This window comes from Callospermophilus lateralis, chromosome 13, assembly GCF_048772815.1.
Source record: "Callospermophilus lateralis isolate mCalLat2 chromosome 13, mCalLat2.hap1, whole genome shotgun sequence".
NCBI lineage: Eukaryota > Metazoa > Chordata > Mammalia > Rodentia > Sciuridae > Callospermophilus > Callospermophilus lateralis.
In genome coordinates, this window is record NC_135317.1 from 37,659,453 (window position 1) to 37,683,445 (window position 23,993).

At 36.7% G+C, this 23,993-nt stretch overlaps 1 protein-coding gene across 1 annotated transcript in view; it reads right to left on the bottom strand.

Moving 5' to 3' along the window:
• Mrc1 (mannose receptor C-type 1) overlaps window positions 1-23,993 on the bottom strand; it is an 87,386-nt gene that overhangs the window by 18,527 nt on the left and 44,866 nt on the right. Inside the window, exons 11-22 of the mRNA XM_076831579.1 lie at window positions 21,429-21,577; window positions 17,787-17,986; window positions 14,600-14,727; window positions 14,008-14,095; window positions 12,670-12,814; window positions 11,206-11,247; window positions 9,680-9,843; window positions 8,523-8,590; window positions 7,101-7,201; window positions 6,292-6,434; window positions 5,495-5,609; window positions 2,302-2,468 (exon numbers count right to left, since the gene is read on the bottom strand). Coding sequence (XP_076687694.1) covers window positions 2,302-2,468; window positions 5,495-5,609; window positions 6,292-6,434; window positions 7,101-7,201; window positions 8,523-8,590; window positions 9,680-9,843; window positions 11,206-11,247; window positions 12,670-12,814; window positions 14,008-14,095; window positions 14,600-14,727; window positions 17,787-17,986; window positions 21,429-21,577 — 1,510 coding nt within the window. The remainder of the gene's footprint in view (window positions 1-2,301; window positions 2,469-5,494; window positions 5,610-6,291; window positions 6,435-7,100; window positions 7,202-8,522; window positions 8,591-9,679; window positions 9,844-11,205; window positions 11,248-12,669; window positions 12,815-14,007; window positions 14,096-14,599; window positions 14,728-17,786; window positions 17,987-21,428; window positions 21,578-23,993) is intronic.

Genomic DNA, 23,993 nt, shown 5'->3' on the forward strand with positions numbered 1-23,993 from the left:
ACCCATTGTAATGACTACAGTTTACATTCATAATGTTTGACACTGGTCTAAGTGCTAGACACGTATTAATTCATGTAAACTCCCACCCATCTTGTGAAGTAAGTACTATGATTGTGCCCATTTTTAAGATGAGAAAACTGAGGCACAGGGTCACATTTTGGTCCCAAGGTCACACTGATAATAAATAAAAAAGTTAGCATCCAAACTCAGGCACTTAGGCTTTAAACCTACACATTAAGGCCTAGTTTCACTGGTTCCCAAAGAGTGAGATATGTAAAGTGCCCTGGAGGCAGGAGAGCTCCCAGGGAAAGGGCTTCTTGCTGATAAAGAGCCACAAAGGAATGAAAGATTGGATGTAATGCCAGGAACTTTCCTAATCTACCAGCATGCCAAGGAGATAGAGCAGAAAGATGGAAAAAATTTGCATTTATGGTGATGCTGGTGAACCATGTATCATACTTCACAAATTTCAAGATGCATATTTTTCACATTTCTAAACAAAAGATGCATATCATAGTCAGCAGCACATCAGAGATTAACTGGCAGTTATTCTTTTTGAGTGGCACATACAATAACAGTGAACTTTTCAATCAATGTTACCTTAGGTATTATACTTTAGATATAATGAAATACTGTAATTAGTCTTTCAGACTCTGGACTTTCAATCAAGGAAAAAAAATCCATATTTCTTAGTGTTGAAACTGGTTGGTGTGTGTGGGGGGGGGTGTTTGTGTGTGCTTGTGTGTGTGTGTGTGTGTGTGTGTTTGTGTGTGTGTGTGTTGTGTTTATGGATTACAACATCCGTCTAGATAAACTCACCCTTCCATGGAACTGAGTTACTGGTGCTGCAGCCTCCTAATCACATAAAGATATTTGAGGACATGAATGCAGTGGCCAGCTTCTGAAATTTCACCTAAGTACAAGGTCATGGACTACCCCATTGGCTCCACCCAGCCCAACTCTTCAGAAAGTGAGTTTTGGATCATTTAACTTCCAACTCTGTCTTCCTTCCATTTCCTTTTCCTTTTTAACCTCAAATATAGAAAAAATGCAGAGTGTGCATTTTCTTTCCTTCTGTTTCTTTCTCTTTCACTCAAGAAAACATACCTTCACAAATTTAAAAGAAAGGAAATTAGGGCTGGGGTTGTGGCTCAGCAGTAGAACAATTGCCTCACACATGTGAGGCCCTGGGTTCGATCCTCAGCACCACATAAATATAAATAAATAAAATAGAGGTATTATGTCCAACTACAACTAAAAAATAAATATTTTTAAAAAAGAGAAGAAATCAGACACACTAAAATATAATGGGAATTAACCAGAAATCACTATTAGCTAGAAAATCTCCAAATTCTTAGAAATTAAAGAAAATTCTATCAAAGATACTAAGTCAACGATGATACACCAATTTAATTTTTTTAAATGTGATTGCAGTTCATAAACAATGCAAATGATGAAAGTGTCCTGTGAAGTAAACATAGCTTTAACCCATTTCCTGAGCCACAACTGATGGCAGATCCCACTATCATGCAGCTATCTTGTCAACCTCCATTCTGCCAGCATCCTTGTCCCATGAGCCTTAACTATCCCATACCCTTAAGTCCTACATTCCAAAGATTCTCCACCCATCCACATCCACAATCTTAGTTCTTCTTTTCTTCCATTAGCCCGACTCACAGTCTCTGCTCTACTCCAAAAATCTTGTGGTTTTAAGTGCAAGTCTTTTAAAGTTAAAAACAAAATCATACATTTCTTCATGATTTTTACAATTCCTAGCAGTTGTTTGACACCAGCAGGGTGACAGTTCTATTACATAAGAATAAAAGTAATAAAGAAGTGATAGTCTTTGGTTCATGTACAAAAACACTTAGCACAGTGTTTAGCACATAAAACTTCCTGTAAATAGGAGCTCAATAATGATAACGATGATGCTGATGATATCTTTAGAAGCAATAGTAGCTTCCAGACCTGCACCCCAAATACTACAACAGCTGCAAGGGTCAACGGACAGCTAATGGAAAGAAAGTTGATAAAACTTGGATTCAAGAGTTACTACCAGTAATCCCTTCTTATTAGAAAGCCAGTTTTCCTACTGCTCACTGTCACCCATCCCCCAAGGCAAAGAGCTCTCAACCAAACAGAAATCCCTTCCTCAAGGTATGAAATAATTAAAAGCTCTAAGAATGGACCAAATTAAAGAGTACTCTTGTAGACTTTTTACCATGGGAGGTTAATCAATAATAAGATGACCCTACGGAAGCCCGATAGTGCATAGAGAGGTGATCTGAAAGTCATATTTACATCTTCATAAGAAAGACTGCTTCTTCTTCCACCAGGGTAACCTTTCCCCCAGTTTGTATAATGAACTCCTCGCCCATCTGTCCAAAGGAACGTGTGCTCTGAATTCACATCATTCAGCCCAGTCCAGGCATTAAAAGTGGAGTCCTTCATGAGATGGGTAAGAAATGCTAAAAGAAAGTTTCAAAAACTGATTTTAAACCTCAGGGGTTAACACTCAAAATATAGAAAATATTTTTAAATATGTTCATTTTAAAATACAGAACATGTGGTTCAAGACTTTATTATTATTTAAAAGCACTTACCATGAAAATAAACACATTCTAACCTTAGTATCATGTTAGCCACTGAACTTTGGACTTTGAAAAGTTTCCTACAATAGAAGACTAGGTTTTATGGAGGCTACTGGCAAGGCAGCAGGGTGAGGAACTCAAAGGAGGCTGAAGTTCATCCTATGCCCCACTCCCCTGTTGTACACCTTGATTTGGGTTGTGGTTCCCTACCATCTTGCAGAAAGAGGTACATATTTTTAAAAATTCATAAAATGCCATCCTATGAATTAGTAGCTCTCCTAATCACGAAAATAAAACACTCCAATTATAACCACTATGGAAGAGAAGGCTCTTAATCCAGAAAACTTTCAAAAATCGAAATAAGAAGCATTAGGTTCTCAAACTAGCTGTATCTCGGATTGCTGAAGGTAAAGAGCAACACAAATGGGATTCCTTCTGGATGGGCAACTCCTAGGGATTGGTGGTCATTTGCTGAGTGTGCTTGAAACAGAGCACATCTGAGGCTGCAGTATTTCCATCATTGGGTAAAGAGATCTAGAGAAATTCAGATCATGTAGTACAATATGGTTCTTGTTCCTTTATCAGTTCTGTGGCAGAGAGGACAGCGGTAAATACCCAGGAGCTATAAAAAGGTTTAAATGCACATGTGCCCCATTCCTTTCCATTAGACCATGCCCACTGATTGCGTCACCTGCCTTCTGCTGCCAGCAACTGTTCCCGAACCATTGGTTTCTAAGTGGATGAGACTTGCTCAAAAGCAGTCTGCAAACATTTATGCTTGAACATGACTCCTGAATGTAAATTGGAAATGAAATGACTAAGGGCTTGGGGTTACTAATAGAAAATGCACTCAAGTCTACAGAGATACATTGGTCTGTTTATTGATGAACCAACAGTCCCAAGGAACCGCCATTGCCATATGCTGACTCTTTGCAGAGAGGTAGAGGCAGCAACCACCTTACCCAGAGACTTAATTTTTTTCTCAATTAACTAAAGGTAAAAAAGCAATAAAATAAAATAAAAAAGACTTCTTCCAACATGTTTCAGAGAAACAAGAGCATGGGCAGATATTTACTTTGGTTTTATTTTGCTTCATGAATAAGATCCTAACTTTTGCCTGCTTCCCAACTTGACATGAAATGTGGAAAAGTTCCACCTGCCAATATTCAATCCGACTTTTTTCATTGCCAACAGCCACTATAAGAATTCAACAACGTGTGCCTGTTTTGCCAGGAATAATGTTATTTTATCTGAAAATTGTTTCCTTCTGTACATCTCTATTACCCACGTTCTAATTTTGTTATGCCAGGAATCAGCACTTTGTGGTTAAGAGAGGAAATCCATTATTGTGTTTCTCTGCTGGGTAGCTGAGCCCCAAATGTGGAGGCCAGTTAGAGAAATGTGAATGTAATATTCTTGTAATGTGTGCTGTGGTTTGACCCTTTTCTTTGGGTGTCTGGCAAGTTGTTGAACTTGTCAAAGATTCTCATTGAATGCTTGGTTGGTTTGTTGTACAATTTGTTCTAGAAGAGCGCATGACAGCATTTATACAATAAACACGGGGAGAGCACCAGGCAGGTTTCTAGTTCCTTCTTTCTTATACTTTTGAAAACATATCATTTTTTGGTAGTAAGTGATTTGGGAAGTCAAAGAATCTCAGAACAAAGAAAATATAGAGAATATCCAGTCTATATTTTTTTTCCTATAACATCCTCAGAAATGTATATATACAACAAACATTTAATGAACCTCTTTCCTATACTGTGTAGCAGCCAATATGTCTGGCTCTGTCATATGCACCTGAATGTCCTCCAGTTTAAACATTTGTGTCCTTTGGAAACCTCAGCTCCCACATGAAGCCTCCTATCTGGTCAGTTCTTGCTATTGGGATGGCCTCTTCATTTTGAGCCCAAATCTGTTTCCCTATAACTGCCATTCCTTGGTCCTAGGTTTTCCTTCCGGAGTTGCTCAGTATAATCCTCCAAACTGTCTAACATTAGGGTCTTTTATTCATGAGTCACTTGCAGTGGTTTCCAAACCCTTTATCATTAGTCTGAATCCCCTGCAGTTGGTCAACATCCTCCCTTAAAAAGTACAAATCACTGGGTTAGGGTTGTGGCTCAGTGGTAGAGTGCTTGCCTACCATGCATGAGGCACTGCGTTCGAGCCCTGGCACCACATAAAAAAACTAAATAAGCAAAAGTATAAATCACAAATTTAAGCTAATACCTATCTTAGCAAAGCAGCCCCGTCAAAGACCACACAAAGTGATTCAGTTCCTATCTTTGATGACAGTAGAATGAATTTTACCATCTGCTATATGGACATGACAAGGTCTCTCCTTTGATGCTCTTCATTGCTCTGGTTTATCCTCACATTCTATAAAAAAAATTTTTTTCTAAATTTGTTCACAGTTCACATTTCTCCATTTTATTATAAGTTATAGGATCATGTGACTAGAGGAGAAGTAAATGGGAAATCAGCAATTTTTTTCTTTTATTCTTGGAACCACTTATCCTTGGCTCTTGGGGAAACAAACTGATTTAGTGAAATCGGCATGTGACTGAAGCTGGGTTTGATGTCAAACTCCACTTTTACCAGGCAAGTTCCCTGACTCAAGGCTCTCTGAACACCATCTCCTCACTCTCCGACTGGAATAATAATTCCTGCTTCATGAAGTGGCTATGAAAATGGAAAAGGATTTATGTAAAAGATCCAGCATGATGCCTACAACTGAATAAAATCATTTTAAATAAGTTTTGTTGTGGTGGGTTTTTTTTTCCTTTTCCCCTTACTGGTTTTTACTCTGAAAAACCAAAAAGATACAATCGGTGATCTTACCATTCCATGAGCAAACTTACATACTTAAATTCTTATCCATGACTGGGAAATGGCCTGCGTACCTTGCTCTTTTTCATTGCGGATGGATACCAAATTTCCTTTGAATCCTATACAAGTTTTTCGTGCCTCTTGCCAATTTTTTCTTTCTTCTTCAGCAAATCCAAAGATTTTGAAACACTGAGATGGGAGGAGAAAAACAGGGGTTAATTAAAGATAATAAAGTTTGCTCTATGGAAATCAAAATTATTCATTTAGCTTAGAACTAAAGGGCTAGGGTTGTAGCTCAATGGCAGAGCACTTGCTTGCACATGTAAGGCACTGGGTTCCATCCTCAGCACCACATAAAAACAAACATATAAAAGTGAAAGTATTTATTTATAAGTAAATATATATAGTTGTAGATGGACACTATATATGTAAAAGATTAGAGCTAAATACAAATTTTATTAACAACCAAATAGGGATTAAAAATCATGGTTATGCAGTTTTTTGCAAAATTTTATTCTCCCTTGAGATAAAGCATACAATGATTCAGATATCTCAAATATATATGTCCTCAATTTCTATTGAGAATTTTGTTTAAATATTTTTTTAGTTGTTGATAGACCTCTATTTATTTATTTATTTATTTATATGTGGTGCTGAAAATCGAGCCAGTGCCTCACACAGGCCAGGCAAGTGTGCTACTGCTGAGCCACAACTCCAGCTCTATTGAGAATTTGTCATAGGAACCTTCACTTATACTTGCCAAAAATTCCCTAAAGTGCTGAGTAAGCAAAAGTTAACCTTGATCTGAGAGATTTGCGTTGTCACTGCCCATGTTGGTTGATGTCAAGACTACAAAGAATTCTCCTAATACCTTATTATTGTACCAACTCCAGCCTTCTTTACAGCCACCTGGACTCGGGGGCGAAGTAGGCATAACAGTGGCATTAATGCTGCTATTGTGTCGTTGGCAAATGAAGGCATTTGGATAGCCACAGTTAATGTCATTCCAAAACCCTGGCAAAGAGCAAAATAGTTAAATCAGACTTACATGTTTATGTTTCAAAACACTTACTCTACTTTAGAAATATATTTATATTTTATAAGGGTTCTCCAAAATGGTTTAGAATATAATCAAAAGGGTTTTTTTTTTCACAAGTGACTAGAAGAATCCATGTAATATCCCTTAGACCAATAATAGTTCAACTCTACAGAGATTTCTATGAATCAAACATGTGCTTGGTATTGCAGATACATTATCTAATTAACAATCTCTATTAATAATAACAAACTAATAATATCTAAGCATCTGTACAATTTTAGATGCATTATCTCACAAAATCAGAGTAGGTCATTATTCCCATTTTAGAGCAATAAATAAAGGAGCTAGAAAAAGAGATAAAGGTGATAGATAAACATATTCTGGATATTTGTCACAAGTAAGATCATGAAAAAAATGTTTTTAAATTGGGGAAGAAATGAGAAGATTGACTATCATTTATTAGTTAAATGGTAAGCATCCTTACACATTTCTCTTTATAAATTGAATAGCTATGCCACTAAGATTAGAACTCTTGTTTTCTTGCTTGACTTAAGTGCACACTTGCTACTTTCACCCTAAGGATGTAGGAAATGACACATAACAGCACAAAACAAACTCCAGAAGACTTGTGTATTGTCTACCTGAAGTTGTATACATGGTTACACAGTTTTCATCCTCATTTGCAAAATTGGGTTCACCTGTGGCCCAAGCCACAAAATCCACTTTACTTCCATCCATCCAACTGGAAAAGAAAATTCAAACATTTTGCAACAATTCATTCAGTAACATAATGGGCTACAACCTGGAGCTGGGAAATGGCAAGTCAATCAAAGGGAAAGAAGCAAACAGAAGAAAGAATCTAGAGACACTAGCAGGCAAATCCCAAGGCCCAGGCACTTGGTTGTCCCTTGGCACCGTGCCCCTCTGAAGCAATCCTCATGTCTCTGGGTCAAATTCACAAACAATATCAAATTGGATTTAATCTTATAATACATCATCTGTCTTTGTTTTAGTATAACATCAGTCATTAGTAAATTGTCCACTAAAATGTGTTAGACAGATTTGAATGATGAATACTCCCCCCCCCCCCTGCCCCGCTTCTTTCGCTTCCCTGGAAAGAAATTACCTTTAGGCCTGAATAGGAAAAGAAATGAAGATCCCAATTGCTCTGGAAGTTGGCCAGAAGCAGAAACCTCTCCACAGTACTATTCAGGCACAATTCCCACATAACCACCCATAGAGAGGCAGAGAATATAGAATATCTCATTAGGCCCATTCTTTGAGTATTATGGCCACTCTGGTTCTTTGTAAGGTAGATGAGCCAATGCCTATTTGCCTAAGTTATAGAAACACAAAGACAGAGCTGGGAGGAAAAGAAATCACCAGACCCTGCCTTCTCATTTTAGAGATGATAAAGTAGCTTCTTTAAAAATAATGAGCTTGAAGTTACGTCGCTCAAATAAGTTAATAAACATCCCATGGAACATATGTGGCTAAGATGTTCATGCATAAGCCAAGAGGCGATATCTCCTCTTGAAATTCAGATACGTATTAATAAATAAGAAAAGAAACCCCAAAATTGTACTAATATCTTTCCTCCTACACAGTTTTTCTTGGCTTCTCTATCCAACAAATAGCAGAACAATCATTGTTTTGAAAGGAAAGTACTTAGTGCAGTTGAAAGAGTATTCAAAACACTGCAGCTGAGCAGTTGGTGTGGATCAGCAATCAGAAAAGGATCCTTTGGTTCTAGGTGCCATTAATCCAATGGGATCATAATTTTTAAAATAAATTTAGTATTAATATCTATCTAATATAATCTCCTAGTCAATGATTTACTGGTGGCTGAAAGATAGAAAGGTTACATTTTGCAAGTTAAATCCAATTTTAGTTGAGAATTTGTAACATTCAAAATATTTAATAGGATCATTTATAATTCCTTTTTACTTTTCTAAGGATGCTTTTCAGACCAAAAATATTGTATATTTTTTTAAAAAGCATTCAGCAAGCAAAACCCAAAACAACTTATCCTAAGAAAAGTTGTTTTAGCTTGATTTACTTACGTAAACTTCTTATCCAAGCTGATCAATAAACCAATAAAATATGGTGTCTGTGCACCATTCCTGTTTATCTGGAACATAAAATTTTACATAAAATTCAATTCCCGACCACATAATAATCAGGTTCTTAAATAAAACCTACATGTTAACAAGTCTATTTGGAATATTTTCTAAGGTTCATGAGGAAATGTTGTGCATGTTTGGGTATACTTTTCATAGAAATAAAAAGAAGATATACATACAATTTAGCAACCCACATTTCTAAAGGAAATTTCTTAAGTCATTCACCATAATATCAAATATCCATAATAGTTAGGTGTTGAAAACACCTTTTAAAACAAAGTAGCTAGTGGAGATTGGGTACCAAAGCAAATATATATATTTATATTTGTAATATATATATATATAGGTTTACAAATTATATATTTATATATTATATTTATATTTAATACATACTACATGCATTCAATATGTGGGTTTAATATATATGATACATGATATAAGTATATGTAATATTATAGTCAGATTACATACTCATGCCAATGTTTTCAAATGAATTTTTTTTCCCTTTCAGTACAGATCAACTTGTTTTTTGTTATCCCTCTTACCTTCTTTCTTGCAAACAATTAGGGGTGCCATGAATATTTTTAATAAGAAAGACCCTGAGCTAAGCACTCTTCGAAAAAAATAAACTATATCTTCAGCAATACCTGACAATTTGGGGACGTCCCAAGAAAGCTTTTTGCGTGAATAATCATACTATACTATCTGTTAGCCAGCAATTGGTTCAAATAAGATTTTTGAAAAATTAATAACCAAAATATATGATGACATAAAAAGAATCCAGGAGTGATATAGAATAATTAGTTAAGATTTAAGATCTTTGTAAATCAAATTAATGAATTCAAAGCCATCAAGTATGGATCTTCATAAAGTCTAAACTAAAAAATGTTTCTGGATTCCGCAATTCTACATTGAATATTCAAACTATAAGGTATAACTTCCATCAATATCTCTAAAAGAGGGCACTTCCATTATGGCCCCCTGAATTTAGGACCTTCAAGTTCAGCAGAGTTTGAAATTCTACCATGGAACACCAAGGGTACACATTATTTTTGTTTACAACATGTCACCATTTCTTAAATTAATCATGTTCTTACATATTTCCATAGAAACTTCTTTTCACTTTCACTTTTAATAGAAACGAGATCACCGAAATTCCTCTTGCAGAATGCTCGGGCATTGTCCATGGTTTCCTTCTCTTTGCTAAAATAATACTGGTAGTCTTTGTAAATAACCCACCCATCCTCAGTGACTGGTGGATCTGAAAAAAAAAATAGTGAGAAAAGGTAATGAATTTTACTTAGATAAAGAATCTATCATTGAGAGCCCAGAATAAGGAGAATTTCTATATCAAATATAGGATAAATTGTCAGCCAAATATCCACCTTTCACCAACCCTATAAAAACTAGACAGTTTCTCTCCCACCAGAGTTCCATGTGTCATTAATGGGTAAAAGAAGTCCCAGTGTTACTTTCATCAATGGGATAGCACAGCTGTAAGCATTTACATATGTGCACCCACGGTGTTCTAGGTCCAAGCAATGTGAGCTATGAGGTCAGATTTTATCCTATTCTAAAAATAACTTTTTACGGATGATCTTGGGTACATCAGGATAGAATTGGAAAACTAAGGAATTCATATACCAAGAAGACTTCTGAGGCTTCTTCCAAACAATGGAATTTTGTAGTCCTATGCGACAGGAGGTTGAACATTGGGCCATAAAGATACCTAGGTTCTAATTCCTGAAATCTGTGGATGCTTCCTTATAAGAAAAAAGAATTTGTAAGCGTGATTAAATTAAGTGTCTGGGGAAGGACAGATCTTCTAGACAGACCCTCAATGTAACACAAGCAACCTTATAGAGGGACACAGAGGGAGACTTGACTGTGTAAGGGTGATATGATAACTGAAGCAACAGGCTACATTGCTGATTTCATGGAGCAAGGGACCGAGAATGTCTGGACGCAAGGGGAGCAGCTCTAAAAGCTGGTGAAAGCACGGAACCAGGCTCTCCCTTAGCACTTCTGGAGGAGGCCTGAGAAATGCAGTCATCAGGATTTGGGCCCATTGAGGTCAATTTCTTCCAGAACTGTAAGAAAATAAGCGTGTGTTGCTTTGAGCCACCAAGTTTGAGGTGATTTGTTGCAGCAGCAGCCATTGGCCAGGTGCTTAAGAAAAAGAAATCAGGTTCTTTGGTTCATAAGCCCCATGGGAAGCTACTCTAACAGATATTATGCTTGTGCATATGAGCTTCTCTCTAGAAAGGAAAATCTAATAATCTAAAATCTAATAATCTAATGGGAATATTTTTGGAGGATGTGACTCTTGTCCTGGATTCCAGGGTGGCTTTTTGATCTTGTGTTCCTTTGGAACACTTATCTGTGCTTGGTGACTTCCTTCTTATCTTGTGAAGTGACAGTCCCTGACAGTTCCTTTATTCTGTTAGTTTGTTTGGTTCTATTAATAAAGGGATAATACAGGGGTGCCAGAAGATTACATGAGATTCTCAAAGAACTTCTGCTTTCCACCCTCCTAGGATAATTATTTCCATTGTTAAAGCGAAAAGTTGGGGGTGGGGGAAAGACTATCAATACAGTAATCAGAAAATATAGAAACACCTACTGTCTTGAGGAGCCGGTGTTGGCTCTGGTTGTAAGGTTTTTCCTGTAAAACAAGAGAAAAATAGATATAAAATGTACTTGAACCTCTGAGATCACAGATCCTTCCATTTTCATGGGTCAATATTGTTAAAATCTTAACCATTCACACCCGACCCTTTCCACTGCCCAATTCACTTTTGTTGAAAGGATGAAAATGAAGGAAAAGAGAATGATTAATTAAAACTTAAATAAATTTAGGTACAATGATGGACACCAGAAATTGGAAAATAGTTTCTAGGCACATGTGGTAGGTTATAAAGGAAAGAAAAGAACACAAGTTTTAAAGTCAGGAAGGCTAGCTTCAAATGCTAAGCCTGAATTTAACGTGTTTATTTTGTCAGTTTCTAAAAGGTATTAGTAATATGTATAAATAGGTGGGGTAAAATATGTGAGTTATTGGCATGCAGTAGGCACTCAATAGACATTAGTTTTCCAGTCAGATATCTTATAGTTAGCTGTGAAATCACTTAAAATTTCATTATTTGAAGCTACTCAAATATGAACTATTTATATATAAAATATGAATACATTTTCTTCAAAGAATCTTATTAAATGTATGTTTTACTAAAATTTAAATAATAACTTAATTTTCTGAGTAGTTAATAATATATCTGAAAGGATACTAGCCATTGGCATCCAGGAGACATTTTTAGAAATGTGGTCCCTTGTCTCCTCTGTTTCATAATTTTAAAAGCACTCTCTAAACAGAAGAAGTAAGGAAAATAAACAGTGAGCAGGGGCACTGTGGTGCCCTAGCAGCAGAGTGGGGTGGTTGCCACCATTCCCCAACAGCAGAGGGCGATGTAGTTCCATTTATCTATTTAACAAAGGAAGCTGATGTAGATTTTTGTTTCAAGGGTAGGTTGCTTGCTTGTTTGTTGTATGTTTACCTTAACATCAGAACCTGGATCCTCTGACCTCAGTGTTTGACATGGATGTGTGGAACTTCCTGAGTTATCATAACGTGGGTGGTCTAATGGTGCTTGTTCTTAATGTTGAATATTTGGCTGAGAAATCAATAAACTACTCAGGCTTGGAGCAACTATTTGATGACTAGTGCAGAAGGTCAGAGGTGAAAACCAAAAAGGAATTTCACTGCCTTTTCATGACTCTGCTTCCTAGTGCAAGACACCCACCCACTTCTGCTACTGTAGAACCTGGGCTAAAATCAGAGCTGCTTGTGGGAATAATTTTGGAGGATGTGACTCTTGTCCTGGATTCCAGGGTGGCTTTTTGATCTTGTGTTCCTTTGGAACACTTATCTGTGTTTGGTGACTTCATTCTTTTCCTGTGAAGTGACAGTCCCTGACAGTTCCTTTATTCTGGTTTTTTTTTTTTTTTTTTTTTTTGGTTCTACTAATAAAGGCAGAATACAGGGGTGCCACAAGATTCGTTCTCAGAGAAAGGGGAGAACAGTCGATCATACCTTTTTGTATTTGGCAAATCCAGTTGTTAAGATGTTCACAGTTAATATCATTCCAGGACATACCAGGCTCACCCTTCAGCTCACCACAATACTCAACATTTTGATAATTATTAGGTTCTCCATAAGCCCAGTTTTCATATGAAACCTGTATTAGAAATATTAGATTTGATCTTGGCCAAAATGCAGTGCTATATTAGGAACATGATTGCAATGATTAATGACTTGTATCAGGCCAGTGTCAATCATCTATCCAAACAGAAAAAGAAAGAAATACTTGCATTTTTCATTCACTTGTTTATTTTTTCACCAGAGGTTTGATTTGAAAGCAGTTTATGAACATGAATGAGAAAAAAAATAGCTTTTATTACATGGAAACTTTTGAAGTTGACTAAAGTAGGCAAATGATTTTTATGACATTTCCTTTGCTCTCATTAAATAAAATGAATCCAAGGGACACAAAAAGTGGGATTTATGTATAGGAAAAACTTAGCAAAAAAGTTCCACTTCTCTATATGGAAAGCTATTAAAAACCACTCTTAAAGGATAATATTTCAGTGAGTTGGTAGAAGCTTTCTTTTTATTAGATGGGTAGGATAAAGAAATGCTATTAATTCTTCTTACAAAGAAAAATACCTATAAAATGTTGCTAACAGACCAACCAAACTTTGCCAAAATGAACAGCAGAAATCAATGAAAGCCCTGCATTTAGGTTCTCTTCAGAGTTTTCATTATGTAATCAGTGCCCACAGGGTTTTAGACTAAGGATTATGAACTCTTTTCCAGAGATATAAATGTAAAATCCAGATATCCATGGAGCCACCAATTAAACCATCCTATGTACCTTGGAAAGTTGCTGGTAGGTTACAAGAAGAGACAGAACTGAGGTTATACAAAATAATTTCCCGTGACAATTAGAAGGGATAAATGTTGCCAGCAAGTGCCACAACCTTTCATTTCTCCAATTCTGAGAATTGAGAAATTTGATAAACCCTAACTATTATTAATGGGAATGTAAAAACTTGTGCCCAGTTCTGCTGATCCAGAAGGGACTATATAACACTGGGCAATTTTGTATAGAATGAAGACATTTTGTATTATACTGATGCAGTGAGTTTTTATTCTTTTTTTCATCCAGTAAATGACAGAATTGCTTTGGGTTAACAGGACAACTATTTACCCAAGAACAGGCTACTGGTCCTCAAATTATGTTTATTTTGCATAGAAAATTGACTCTAACTATCACAATAGGCTGTCTTGCTGAAAAAAATTGAGTTAAACCAAAGGATAACATCAAAATAAGTATGTGAATAGGTAAAAATGATATATTAAATTACTCACAGGAGAACCATCACTCCAGGTGAACCCCTCTGAAGGACTTCCATACGTCAATCCAAGCCAAAACAGTTCATGGTAGTTTCCACTAGTCCTAACAAAGCATAAATAAAAAATGGGATTTCAAGAAACAAGTTCAATCATCTATAAGGACTTACCAGATTTGAAAGTTACCTCCAAAATATAAATAAGCTAACACACACGTAAAAAGATTTAACAACTAAATTTAAATTTTGTAGAATAGAATTTGGTACAACCCGTAAATATACTGAAAATGGCCCACTCATTGAGAAGACATCCTTGCAAAGCCATGAAAAATGGTGATTTATTCATTCATTCAATAAATGTGTATTGAGTGTTTTCTAATTTGTAGGGCAATTTATCACTGGCTTTCAACTTGTAAAATTAAAGGAATTCAAACTAAAAGTAGATCAAAAAGGGCCCATGGATGGGGACCTCAAGCAGGTGTTTAAAGTAGCTTCCTGTGCCAACAATTTCAGAAAAGTAGGCGTTTTTCTCAACAATGTGAGAAAACATTCACCTTGACCTGAATTTGACTGAGCACCAGATAGGAATTGGTAAAAGAAAAGCCACTCACGTGATTAATCGCCATATTGTTTGCTGCTCCTCTTTGTTGTTGATGCTGGCTAGCTCTCCACCCAGAGCTCTACAAAAATCTCGAGATTCAAACCACGTTTTCTTCTCATGTTTTCCTTTTGCAAACAGCTAAAGATATGATTTCAGAAACCATTTTACACTTCATGGCTTATCAAATCAAGAGAAACAATCATCTTCCTTTGATGGGATTTCATTTATAGAAAAGCTAAACATTGTAATATCCGCAAACCATGTAATTTTCTTCATGTAAAAACAACTTATGAGTGAATGTTTGGATAAGAAAACTTGGAGGTGATTTTTTTTTTTTTTTAGAAAACCTTAACAAAATAAAAGCATTTTATTAGATTAAAATATTTCATTAGATTAAAATCTTGGAAGCCTATGGATTAGGTACATAGCTCATTGTAGAAGAAAGAATTAATTTGGTTAAATGAGAAAAGAGGCATAGAGATGCAAAAATATAATTTTTTTGGTACAGAAAAAACAAACATGAATAAGGAAAGCTTTAAGGAAATGACCTCCCTAAAATTGTGCCATAGTTTGTTATCCTATTTAGCTTAAATAATGAATAACCTCACAATCTCCCAAAACTTTGTTGACCGTCTCCTTCAAAACTACCTTTCTTATTTCCTCATACTTGCACATTTTAACAACTATTGGAGCACATGCAAGAACAGACAGTCATCTGGCAGAAATTAGTTACAAGGTAAACTACATTTAATGGATGTCATAATTTAGAGACTATGTCCTTTTTTTCCCAGAGAACTGCAAATAGAGCTATGAAATGGGATCCACAGAGACAATCTGGATCAACCTACCAGTATGGTAATAGTACAGGAATTCATCATAGCCACTGACTTATAATTTTCATTCATTGCTCTTCAAGCACATCACTCTAACAGGCTATGGGAAAAGGGATTTGCTTTGAATGGACTATGGCTGCCCAGATTGTCATCAAGTAATGTGAGAAAACCTTCACCTTGACCTGAATTTGACTAGAGCAGGTTTCCACATCAGTAGTTCCTATGACTTTCAAGTCTCCAGTGAGCATTTCACCTTGGTAGACTCTGATATCAGATTTTATTTTCTTAAAAAAAAATTACTACCAGCTGAATTTTGTCAGTTCTCACATCTTAATATTTACAAAGATGGTCTATGTATGTCCAAATAATGCCTATTCCAGCCATGTCTAAAACCACAACATTTCTAGGAAAACACATATGCTGATCCGTTGAACAGCTATTTGAATATTGTCTACTGGAATTTCCAGTTTACTTCCCAGATCTGGATAATTCCACTGCTTCTCTCAAAAAAAAAAAAAAAAAATCTGCAACAAATCTCTATAACCTACCAACCACACTTGGACAAAAGGATATAAATAGAAAGAATCTGACCTTTATGTAGTGATGAAAAATTTCCAGCAGTAACAATAAAATACTTGATCAGTTTGTGTTAGTCCTCAAATAATCCAAAATCCCCTTCTGTCTTGGCTCAATGTATTCTCTCCTATGTAAATTATGCTTGAAACCCTAACAGGTCTACCTAGATTGAACAACTCACTGGTCTCTATTGCTACGGAGGCAGGAAGGTAGACCATGCCCAGGCAGGTAGAATAAGGGCCTCAGAGGTGAGAAGGAGGGAATGAGAGCTTGTCATCCTCTGAGACCTCAGGCCTGGAGAACATCTTGTCACTGCCCTTGACAGCTTCAACCACAGTGGCTCTTCCTCAACTACTACTACCCCTACCCCTACTCCTTAGCAACAGCTAACTACCAAATTTCTATAGCCCCCTCTTGTGCCAACAAACTCTCACCCTACCCTTATGGTAATAAAGGCTTGAAAACTACTCTCTCAGGATTTATTGAAAAAGACAAAATGGAACTGAATGACCCTTTTCTGAATCCTATACCCTACCAATCACCTATAGGGACAGAGTGAGCCTATAAAAACCCCTAGGTGACAAACCTGTTGGCAACCCTTTCTTGGAACTTCTCCCTCTTTGGGAGCCCTGCTTGCTTTCTATTACTGTAATAAATCCTGTTACTTTGCTCTCACCCCTGTGTCCACGGATTTCATTCCTTTACTTCATGAGACAATTTACCCATCCACTTTCCATCCCCTACTAGTGGGAGTGACCAGCTTAACTCGCCATATCCTTTCTTGAATTAGAGGATACTAAACTTCCTTCTGAAACAAGTTTTTGTTTTTCTTTAATGCTGGGGATGGGCCTCACACATGTTATGCAAGTGCTCCATCACTGAGCCACATCTCTAGGCCTGACAGACATTCTTCATTAGTCTTGCCAAACTGACTTACAAGGCATGTCATGACCATTTGCCATAAAAGAGGTCATGACAGCAGGACAATATGTTAAGTAGTAGATACATTGCTATATTTGCCTAAGTGCGACTTTCCCTAGAAAGGATATGACGAGAGAGACAGAGAGAGACAGAGGGAGAGAGAACCCCCAAATTCTTAATTCATTGAGGTTTAATTTGCCTGTGCTTTTGTTTCTATTTCTGTTTGGCCAATGGTTTATTTTGAACTTGACTCTATCAGGAAGAAATAGATGGTCCAACCTAGGAATGTGTAAAATAATAGTAGAATACTGAGCTGTCATTTAAAGGGCACTGAAAGACCATGTGCCCCTACTTCTCAATGACTTCTTCTTCCATCAGTAGATCCATCAGGTATGAAATCAGAAAAACCTAAGTACTTTCTCTTGAATACCTACATGGCACTATTGTAGATTAGTTTGCCAATTCAGTTAGCTTAGGCGTCAACAGCAGGACAAAAAATGAGGTGCAACAGGATAGCATGAGGGGGAACAAAGCTTCTTACCAAAATGAAAAAAAATTAGGAGCTCACAATAGGATCAGAAAACTAGATAAATAGAGAAAGGCAGAGAGGGGGTGACAATGACAAGGCAGGTTAGGAAAGACTTGTACAAGTTGCATTTGCATTGTTGGCTGCGTTTATTGGTCTACATAGGCCACTAGCATCCACCCAATGGACACCCAGACCCTTTCTAGATCAATAAAATCAGAATAAAATTTCTAGGGTGTATGCTTTCTTTTTCTTTAATTTATTAGGTGAGTCTTTGGGCTGATGGATATTTCAGATTTTTTTTTTCCAGGTTCTTAATTAGCTTAGTAAGTGATGCTTACCTTGAAACACAAGCTTGTTTTACTGGTGGAACCCCACTCCTCTGGACATTTGGGCTCAGGGGTTGTCGTGGGCTCTGGTGGCCGAGTTACTCCTTCTGCCCAGTGCTTGCACACAAATTTTGCTTTTTCATCACATTTCAAAACATCCCATAAACCCCCTGCAAGCCCAGTTCTCATGGCAACACATCCTGCCTTTCGCCCTGCATTAAACAGATGAAGCAGAATTCAGTCTACAGGAGCCGGCTGCAGGCCTGCCACCCACAGCAGCCCGTTCCAGCTGAGGGTGAGGGTGCTTGCTCAAACCTTCACAGGGTAACACAAGGTAGGAGAGCACTACTGCAGCATTTAGCTGTTATTTGTTCTATTTGAACCATCTCTGGTCTTTTATTTATGTGGTCTCTATCTCCAACGGAATTATGATCTTAATTGTAAAAAGTTTTAAAACATTTTGAATTTCTAACATCCCACACATAGGCATGTAAAGTACAATATTTTTAGTATGATCAAATGTGCCACAATGACAAAAGAACTGAGTTAATGTTCCTTCCTTCATTCCTTCCTTCCTGCCAGCTGCCTGCCTGCATTTTCTTTTTAGTTCTTTAAGAACTTTTTCTCCCCTTAGGTCCTTGTAGGTCTCCAAGGCTGAAGTTGTTTACAGACTTCAAAACGAGATACTCCTGAGGACGGAGATTTTCGATAAGTTACTCAACCACTGTGAACTTGATTCTTCATCTTAAAATGCGCTTCACAGGGCCTAGCTGACGGGGTTGTGATGAATGCCAGCTTTAATAATTAAAGAAGTACATAAATTAAAATGATGACTGTGTTCAGCACGGGGAAGGAGGATGAAGGGTGGTCACTTATAGAGAGGGGAACAGAGGTATCATCAAAGAGAGTCCATAGATCACAGGATCACCAATCACACAGGACCTTATCAACACAAAGATCTGGAAAAATGAGAACTGACGCACCAACCCTCCCCAGCCATAGTTAATTATAACCTTTTAAGAGAATAATGGTTTCAAGACCATGTCACACCTACCCCTTGTGACCAGGTCGTCAGGACCCTCACAAAGGGTATTTGCTGAGAGTTATACAAGGGGTACTAAACCTCGTAAGGGGAGAATGTGAAACTAAGGCAAGAACACTATACTCTATGTAATATTCATTCCACTTTTCTAATAAACTTCTGTGCAACTCGAGTGAAATTCTTCCTTTAGGATTTGAAAAACTGGTGGCTACAGACCCCTGTGGCTGCTTTAGCTCCCGGGTGGCAGGTCCCCTCTGCAACAAATATACTAAGCTTAATAGTCTACCTTTCTATTTCCTAGTGATGGTTATTTCCAAACAGTAATTAACTAAGAGCTCTGAAAACATCATAATTTCTTGCTGCACCAATGAGCTAATATTTTTATTAATGGTATTTTAAAGATATTGAAGGGCTTAGATATAATTCTCATAATTCTAAAAAGATAAATATTTTCCAGAATGTTTTCTCTTAAATACCCTGACACCCCAAGAGATTTCTCTGAGTCCTACAATAATCCCATCCCCTTTACAGTCCTGAGTTGGAACCTGATTACTTTGGAATACAGGAGAGCTAGGGCTGTAGCAGCCCGCCAACTCCCAGAATCAGTTCATCCTAGCATGAGGGGAACCTGCCGGTCCGTTCTTGCCTGTTGTTAAGGTCTGTAAACAAGTCAGATTGGCACCTGTTATTTTGCCAGAGAAATGTTAGAGTCTATAAACAAGTCTGGATGGCGCCTGGCCAAATGCCAGAGGGAGTGGTTTGTGAAGTAACAAAAGCGAGCCATTAAGTGTGGAGATTCCTTATTGGTTGACTGCTGTATCTATTTTATGCTAATTAGATAAGCTGTGTAAAATGTATAAATACCGCTCTTATTCTACAATAAACGGCTCCTATTCCTGCTGCATCAACGTACACAAGTTATTCGTCACCGCCCCCCCGCCCCCCCCCCCCCCCCCCCCCCCGATATTCTGCTGCAGCCGGGCTGCGGCAGCCTGCTCTTCTCAAAACTGTACATTCAAGTCAAAGAGGTCAACATTTCCTAAAGGGGAACCACTAACCTTCCATCAAGGATTCCCTATAACAATGGTTGCAAATGAATTGTACCTCCAGTTTGATCTGATTTGGAGGAGGGGAGTACTAGGGTTTGAACGGAGGGGCACTTTACTGCTGAGCCACATTCTCAGAGTATTACTAATTTGCTTAGAGCCTGGATAAGTTACTGAGGCTGGCCTCAAACTGGAGATCCTTCTGCCTTAGCCTCTTGAATTACTGGGATTACAGGCATGCACCACTGTGCCCAACTATATAGTTTGACCTGTTTTCATTCCCCTCAAAGACATTCTAGGATTAATCTTGTATAATCTTACAGCTGAATGACCAAAAGAGGCAAAGTAAATGTAAAGAGTAAGAAGGACCATTCTTACCAAGATTTTTTTTTTTTAATAGACATTCAGTTCTTAATATCCTATCCGGTAACTGTAAGACTGAGCCACAATCTTATTATTTTTCATAAAGTTCAATAATTTAATAATTATACAAGAATTGCACTATTCAGATTATTGTTTTTCTTATTGGAAGCTGAGGGAGAATGCAAGTTAAAATAACTCCAGGAGATTAGGGTGTATTATTAGATCCTTATTAGATCGATAAGTTACTTAACTACTTTGTAGTAAATACACACCCTTGGGCAATTGTTGTCTTTCTTAGCTTCTGACCCAGGAACATGAAATATTTTTTATAAAGGATGTTGAATTTTTTGTGTTTTGTGGAATAAGATAGGATGGATAATAAAACAGGCAGTTAAGGAAACGGGCCACATAAAGACTTCTCTAAATGTAAAGGCCACTTCATGAGATTAACTTGTGAAAGCATGACAAACATTCCAGCTAAATGTGTTCTCAGACCTTTGTAACTTTTACAAACTCAAAGGCTAACTAATAGCCTTGGCACTTTTCCAATACCTGATTGACATAGATTTTGACCATTTGGTACTTCTTCCATGCCTGATTAGCACAGACATTGATCAATGCCCTTAGTTATATACAATGCCAGTAGTTACATAAAAACCCCTAGACTAGCGCAGTTAAGTAGCACCCTGAACGGGTCCCCTTTCACCTTGAGGGAGCTCTGTCTTCCTTTTTCCTCCCTTGAATAAATTCTACTCTTTTATGCTCAGCCATACAAAGGGTTAAACATAATCACACATTCAAGATAGTAGAATAATGAATTCCACATAAGCATTGTTTTTACCCCACGGCTCAAGAACAATATTTCTCTTTACAGTTGCACTGAGAAGTTGTATATCCATTGAATATAGGTTCAAGTTTTCAGAAAAGTTCACTATTCAGAACATCTGTGACTCCTTAGGGTTTCATAAGTGTTTTTCAAATAGACCAGTACCAAATAAACCAGCAATTTCTCTCTTCCTTCTTTTCCTTAGAACATTGCAAACTCATTGAGATTTAAAAAACAAAAAGGAAAAAAAGTAAAATATAAATGGTTTCTGAAAACACAATTGATTTCCATTGTCTACTTGGAAAGGGAGAAGTAACAGGTTTTGTCGGATGGATTCATAGAATGAATGAATCCCTGAAAAAAGGCAGGGCACGTACCTGGCATATCTGAATTCCAGTGGGTGAACCGCACCTCCTCCTCCACTGTCCACTGAAAGGTCCCTTTGTTTTGTATATCCGAAAGTCCTGTCCAAAAATATTTTTCAGGCCTCAATCCAACCAAACTAGTCAGGAATGCTTGTTCATATCTTTAAAATAAAAATTAATATTCAAATAATCTTTAGAAACATTTATATGAATGTTTAAAGTTATCAACACGAAAAGTATCTCAGTTATGTTTGAGCTATGTTGTAGTTGGTAATGCAACCATATTGTGTTATATTTAGGTCACTTAAATTATAAAAATTGCCTCTTCAGATAGGTAAGTTTACAAAGGAAAAATACAGAGCTGAGTGGATAAAATCATTCACATATACTAACGTCATTACCCCTCCTCAAAATACAAAGGAAGGCGCTATATTAACTTTTTAAAGGTTTGTTTAAACAATTATTTCAATTTTGGGGGGCTGGATTTATGGCTCAGTGGTAGAGTGGTTGCTTAGCACGCATGAGGCACTGGGTTGGTTCCCCAGCACCATATAAAATAAATAAATGAATAAATAAATAAACAAAATAAAGTCATTTTAAAAGGTCTTTTTAAAATGAAAAACAATTATTTCACTTTTTAAATAGGCCAGACACTCCACTCGATTCTTGATTAAGCAAGTAGAGGGATAGTAACGTTTATTGAAGATGTTGCAAATGGAATAATTTGTGAGGATTTCTCCCTCAATTTTATTTCTCATGTCTCAACTCTGAAAGAGAAAATTGTTAAGAAATAGAAGCAAAAATTCAGTCTCTACCAGGAACTGGAGGCAGAACACGAATTCTAACACTTTGCCTTTGCGTTCTCACCCCTGGTATTGGCATCACTGGGCAGCAATGCAATTTGTTTGGCAAAGCAACAGAAGTTTGTCTTAATTGACTGATGGCAACACAGACAGAAATCTCTCCTTGGAACAAGAGAGAAGGAGTTGACTTGAAAAAGACCAGAGAATGGATGTGGAGAGATGTAGCAACAACAGAACATTTATTTGACCATCGTCTTAATGATTTCGTGCATCAAATAGGACAAACACAAATTCCAAATGCAGTTTATTTTTCTTAAATATCCAAATTTTTTTGTAGTTTAAAAAATACTTTTATTATGTACTAAGGAGTTTATTGCCATTGAGATGTTGCCTGAGTTTCATACACAGAGATTGCATTTATTTTTAAATAAAATTACATACAAATAAATAATATAAATATGCATTTCCTTGAAAATTCTGTGACTGTTAACATAAAATGTACAAGACCCAAAGACAAGACCAAATGGAATTACAACATTTTAGCTTCTGAAATCTATTTCTAGAATAAAAGAATATACAGAATATCCAGATAGAATTTGTGTGAACAGAATTCAAGAATTATGGGAAAATGTATTGCAGAATACCTGCAGATCAAGTACCTACACCTTATGATTGGTTCTGAACATGATGTAGATAGAGTTTTTGTCCTTTTTCGAGTTTACTGATACAACAAGAGTATTTGTTAATTGGAAAAACTGCAATAAAGAAGTTAAAATTCAAATTCAACAAGAGTTAGTGGGTTCCTAAATATAAATGTCACCAAAAACACAGAAAAACTAACATAAAATACAGTGAAATCTTGTACATTGTTCTTAAGTAGACTAATAAATCAGTGATAGTGCAGATACGAACCATCCCTGTAGTACTTAAAGACAGGAAGTTTATCTTCCCTGTCAGAAGATGCGAAGTATCTTTGTTCTGATTTTCAGATGTTGTATCATGAGTGTGTCATGATGTATTAGCATTTAACTATACATGAGATGAAGATATAAGTTGAAATACAGTTGTTCTATAAATACTGCAAATATTATAACAGTCATTTTTACCATTGAATTACATCCCTGGTCTATTTTTTTTTCTTTTTTTGAAACAGGGTCTCACTAAGTTACTTCGGGACTTGCTAAATTGCTGAGGCTGACTTCAAACTTGCAATCTTCCTGCCTCAGCCTCCTAAGTCACTGAATTACAGGCATGTACCATTGCATGAAAGGATATTTAATATCAGCACTATTCCTTAGATGTTTTTATCGGGTCTGCTTTGAAAGACCAATAAGTATAATTTCTTTTTATTATGTTTATTAATACTCAATAATTTTTGCCTCTTGCTACAAATAAAATAGATATTCTTAAGTTTCTTTTAATTTTCCTGGGTGCCCAATGCAAGGCTCTTCAAAGAATTAAGTGAAGAATGAATAAGTAAAATCTGAAAGACAGATTTTTCGTTAAAGGTTAAAAATTATATAAAATCTTCTGTATCTATTTTATTTTCTTGACCTGTAAGACCATTAATGAAGTAAAGGAAAATAATGGAAGGATGGAAAGACTGAATAAATTATTCTCTATGATACTATGAAAGAGAGAGAGGATTTTGTCCTCAATTCTAAGCTCATAATGCTTGCTTTATAGTAGGTCATAATAACTCCCTCATTCCAGAAGGGTCCTGCCCCCAGGCCCTGGAGAGAGGGGCACAGAGTAGCCAAGAGGACTGTGAACA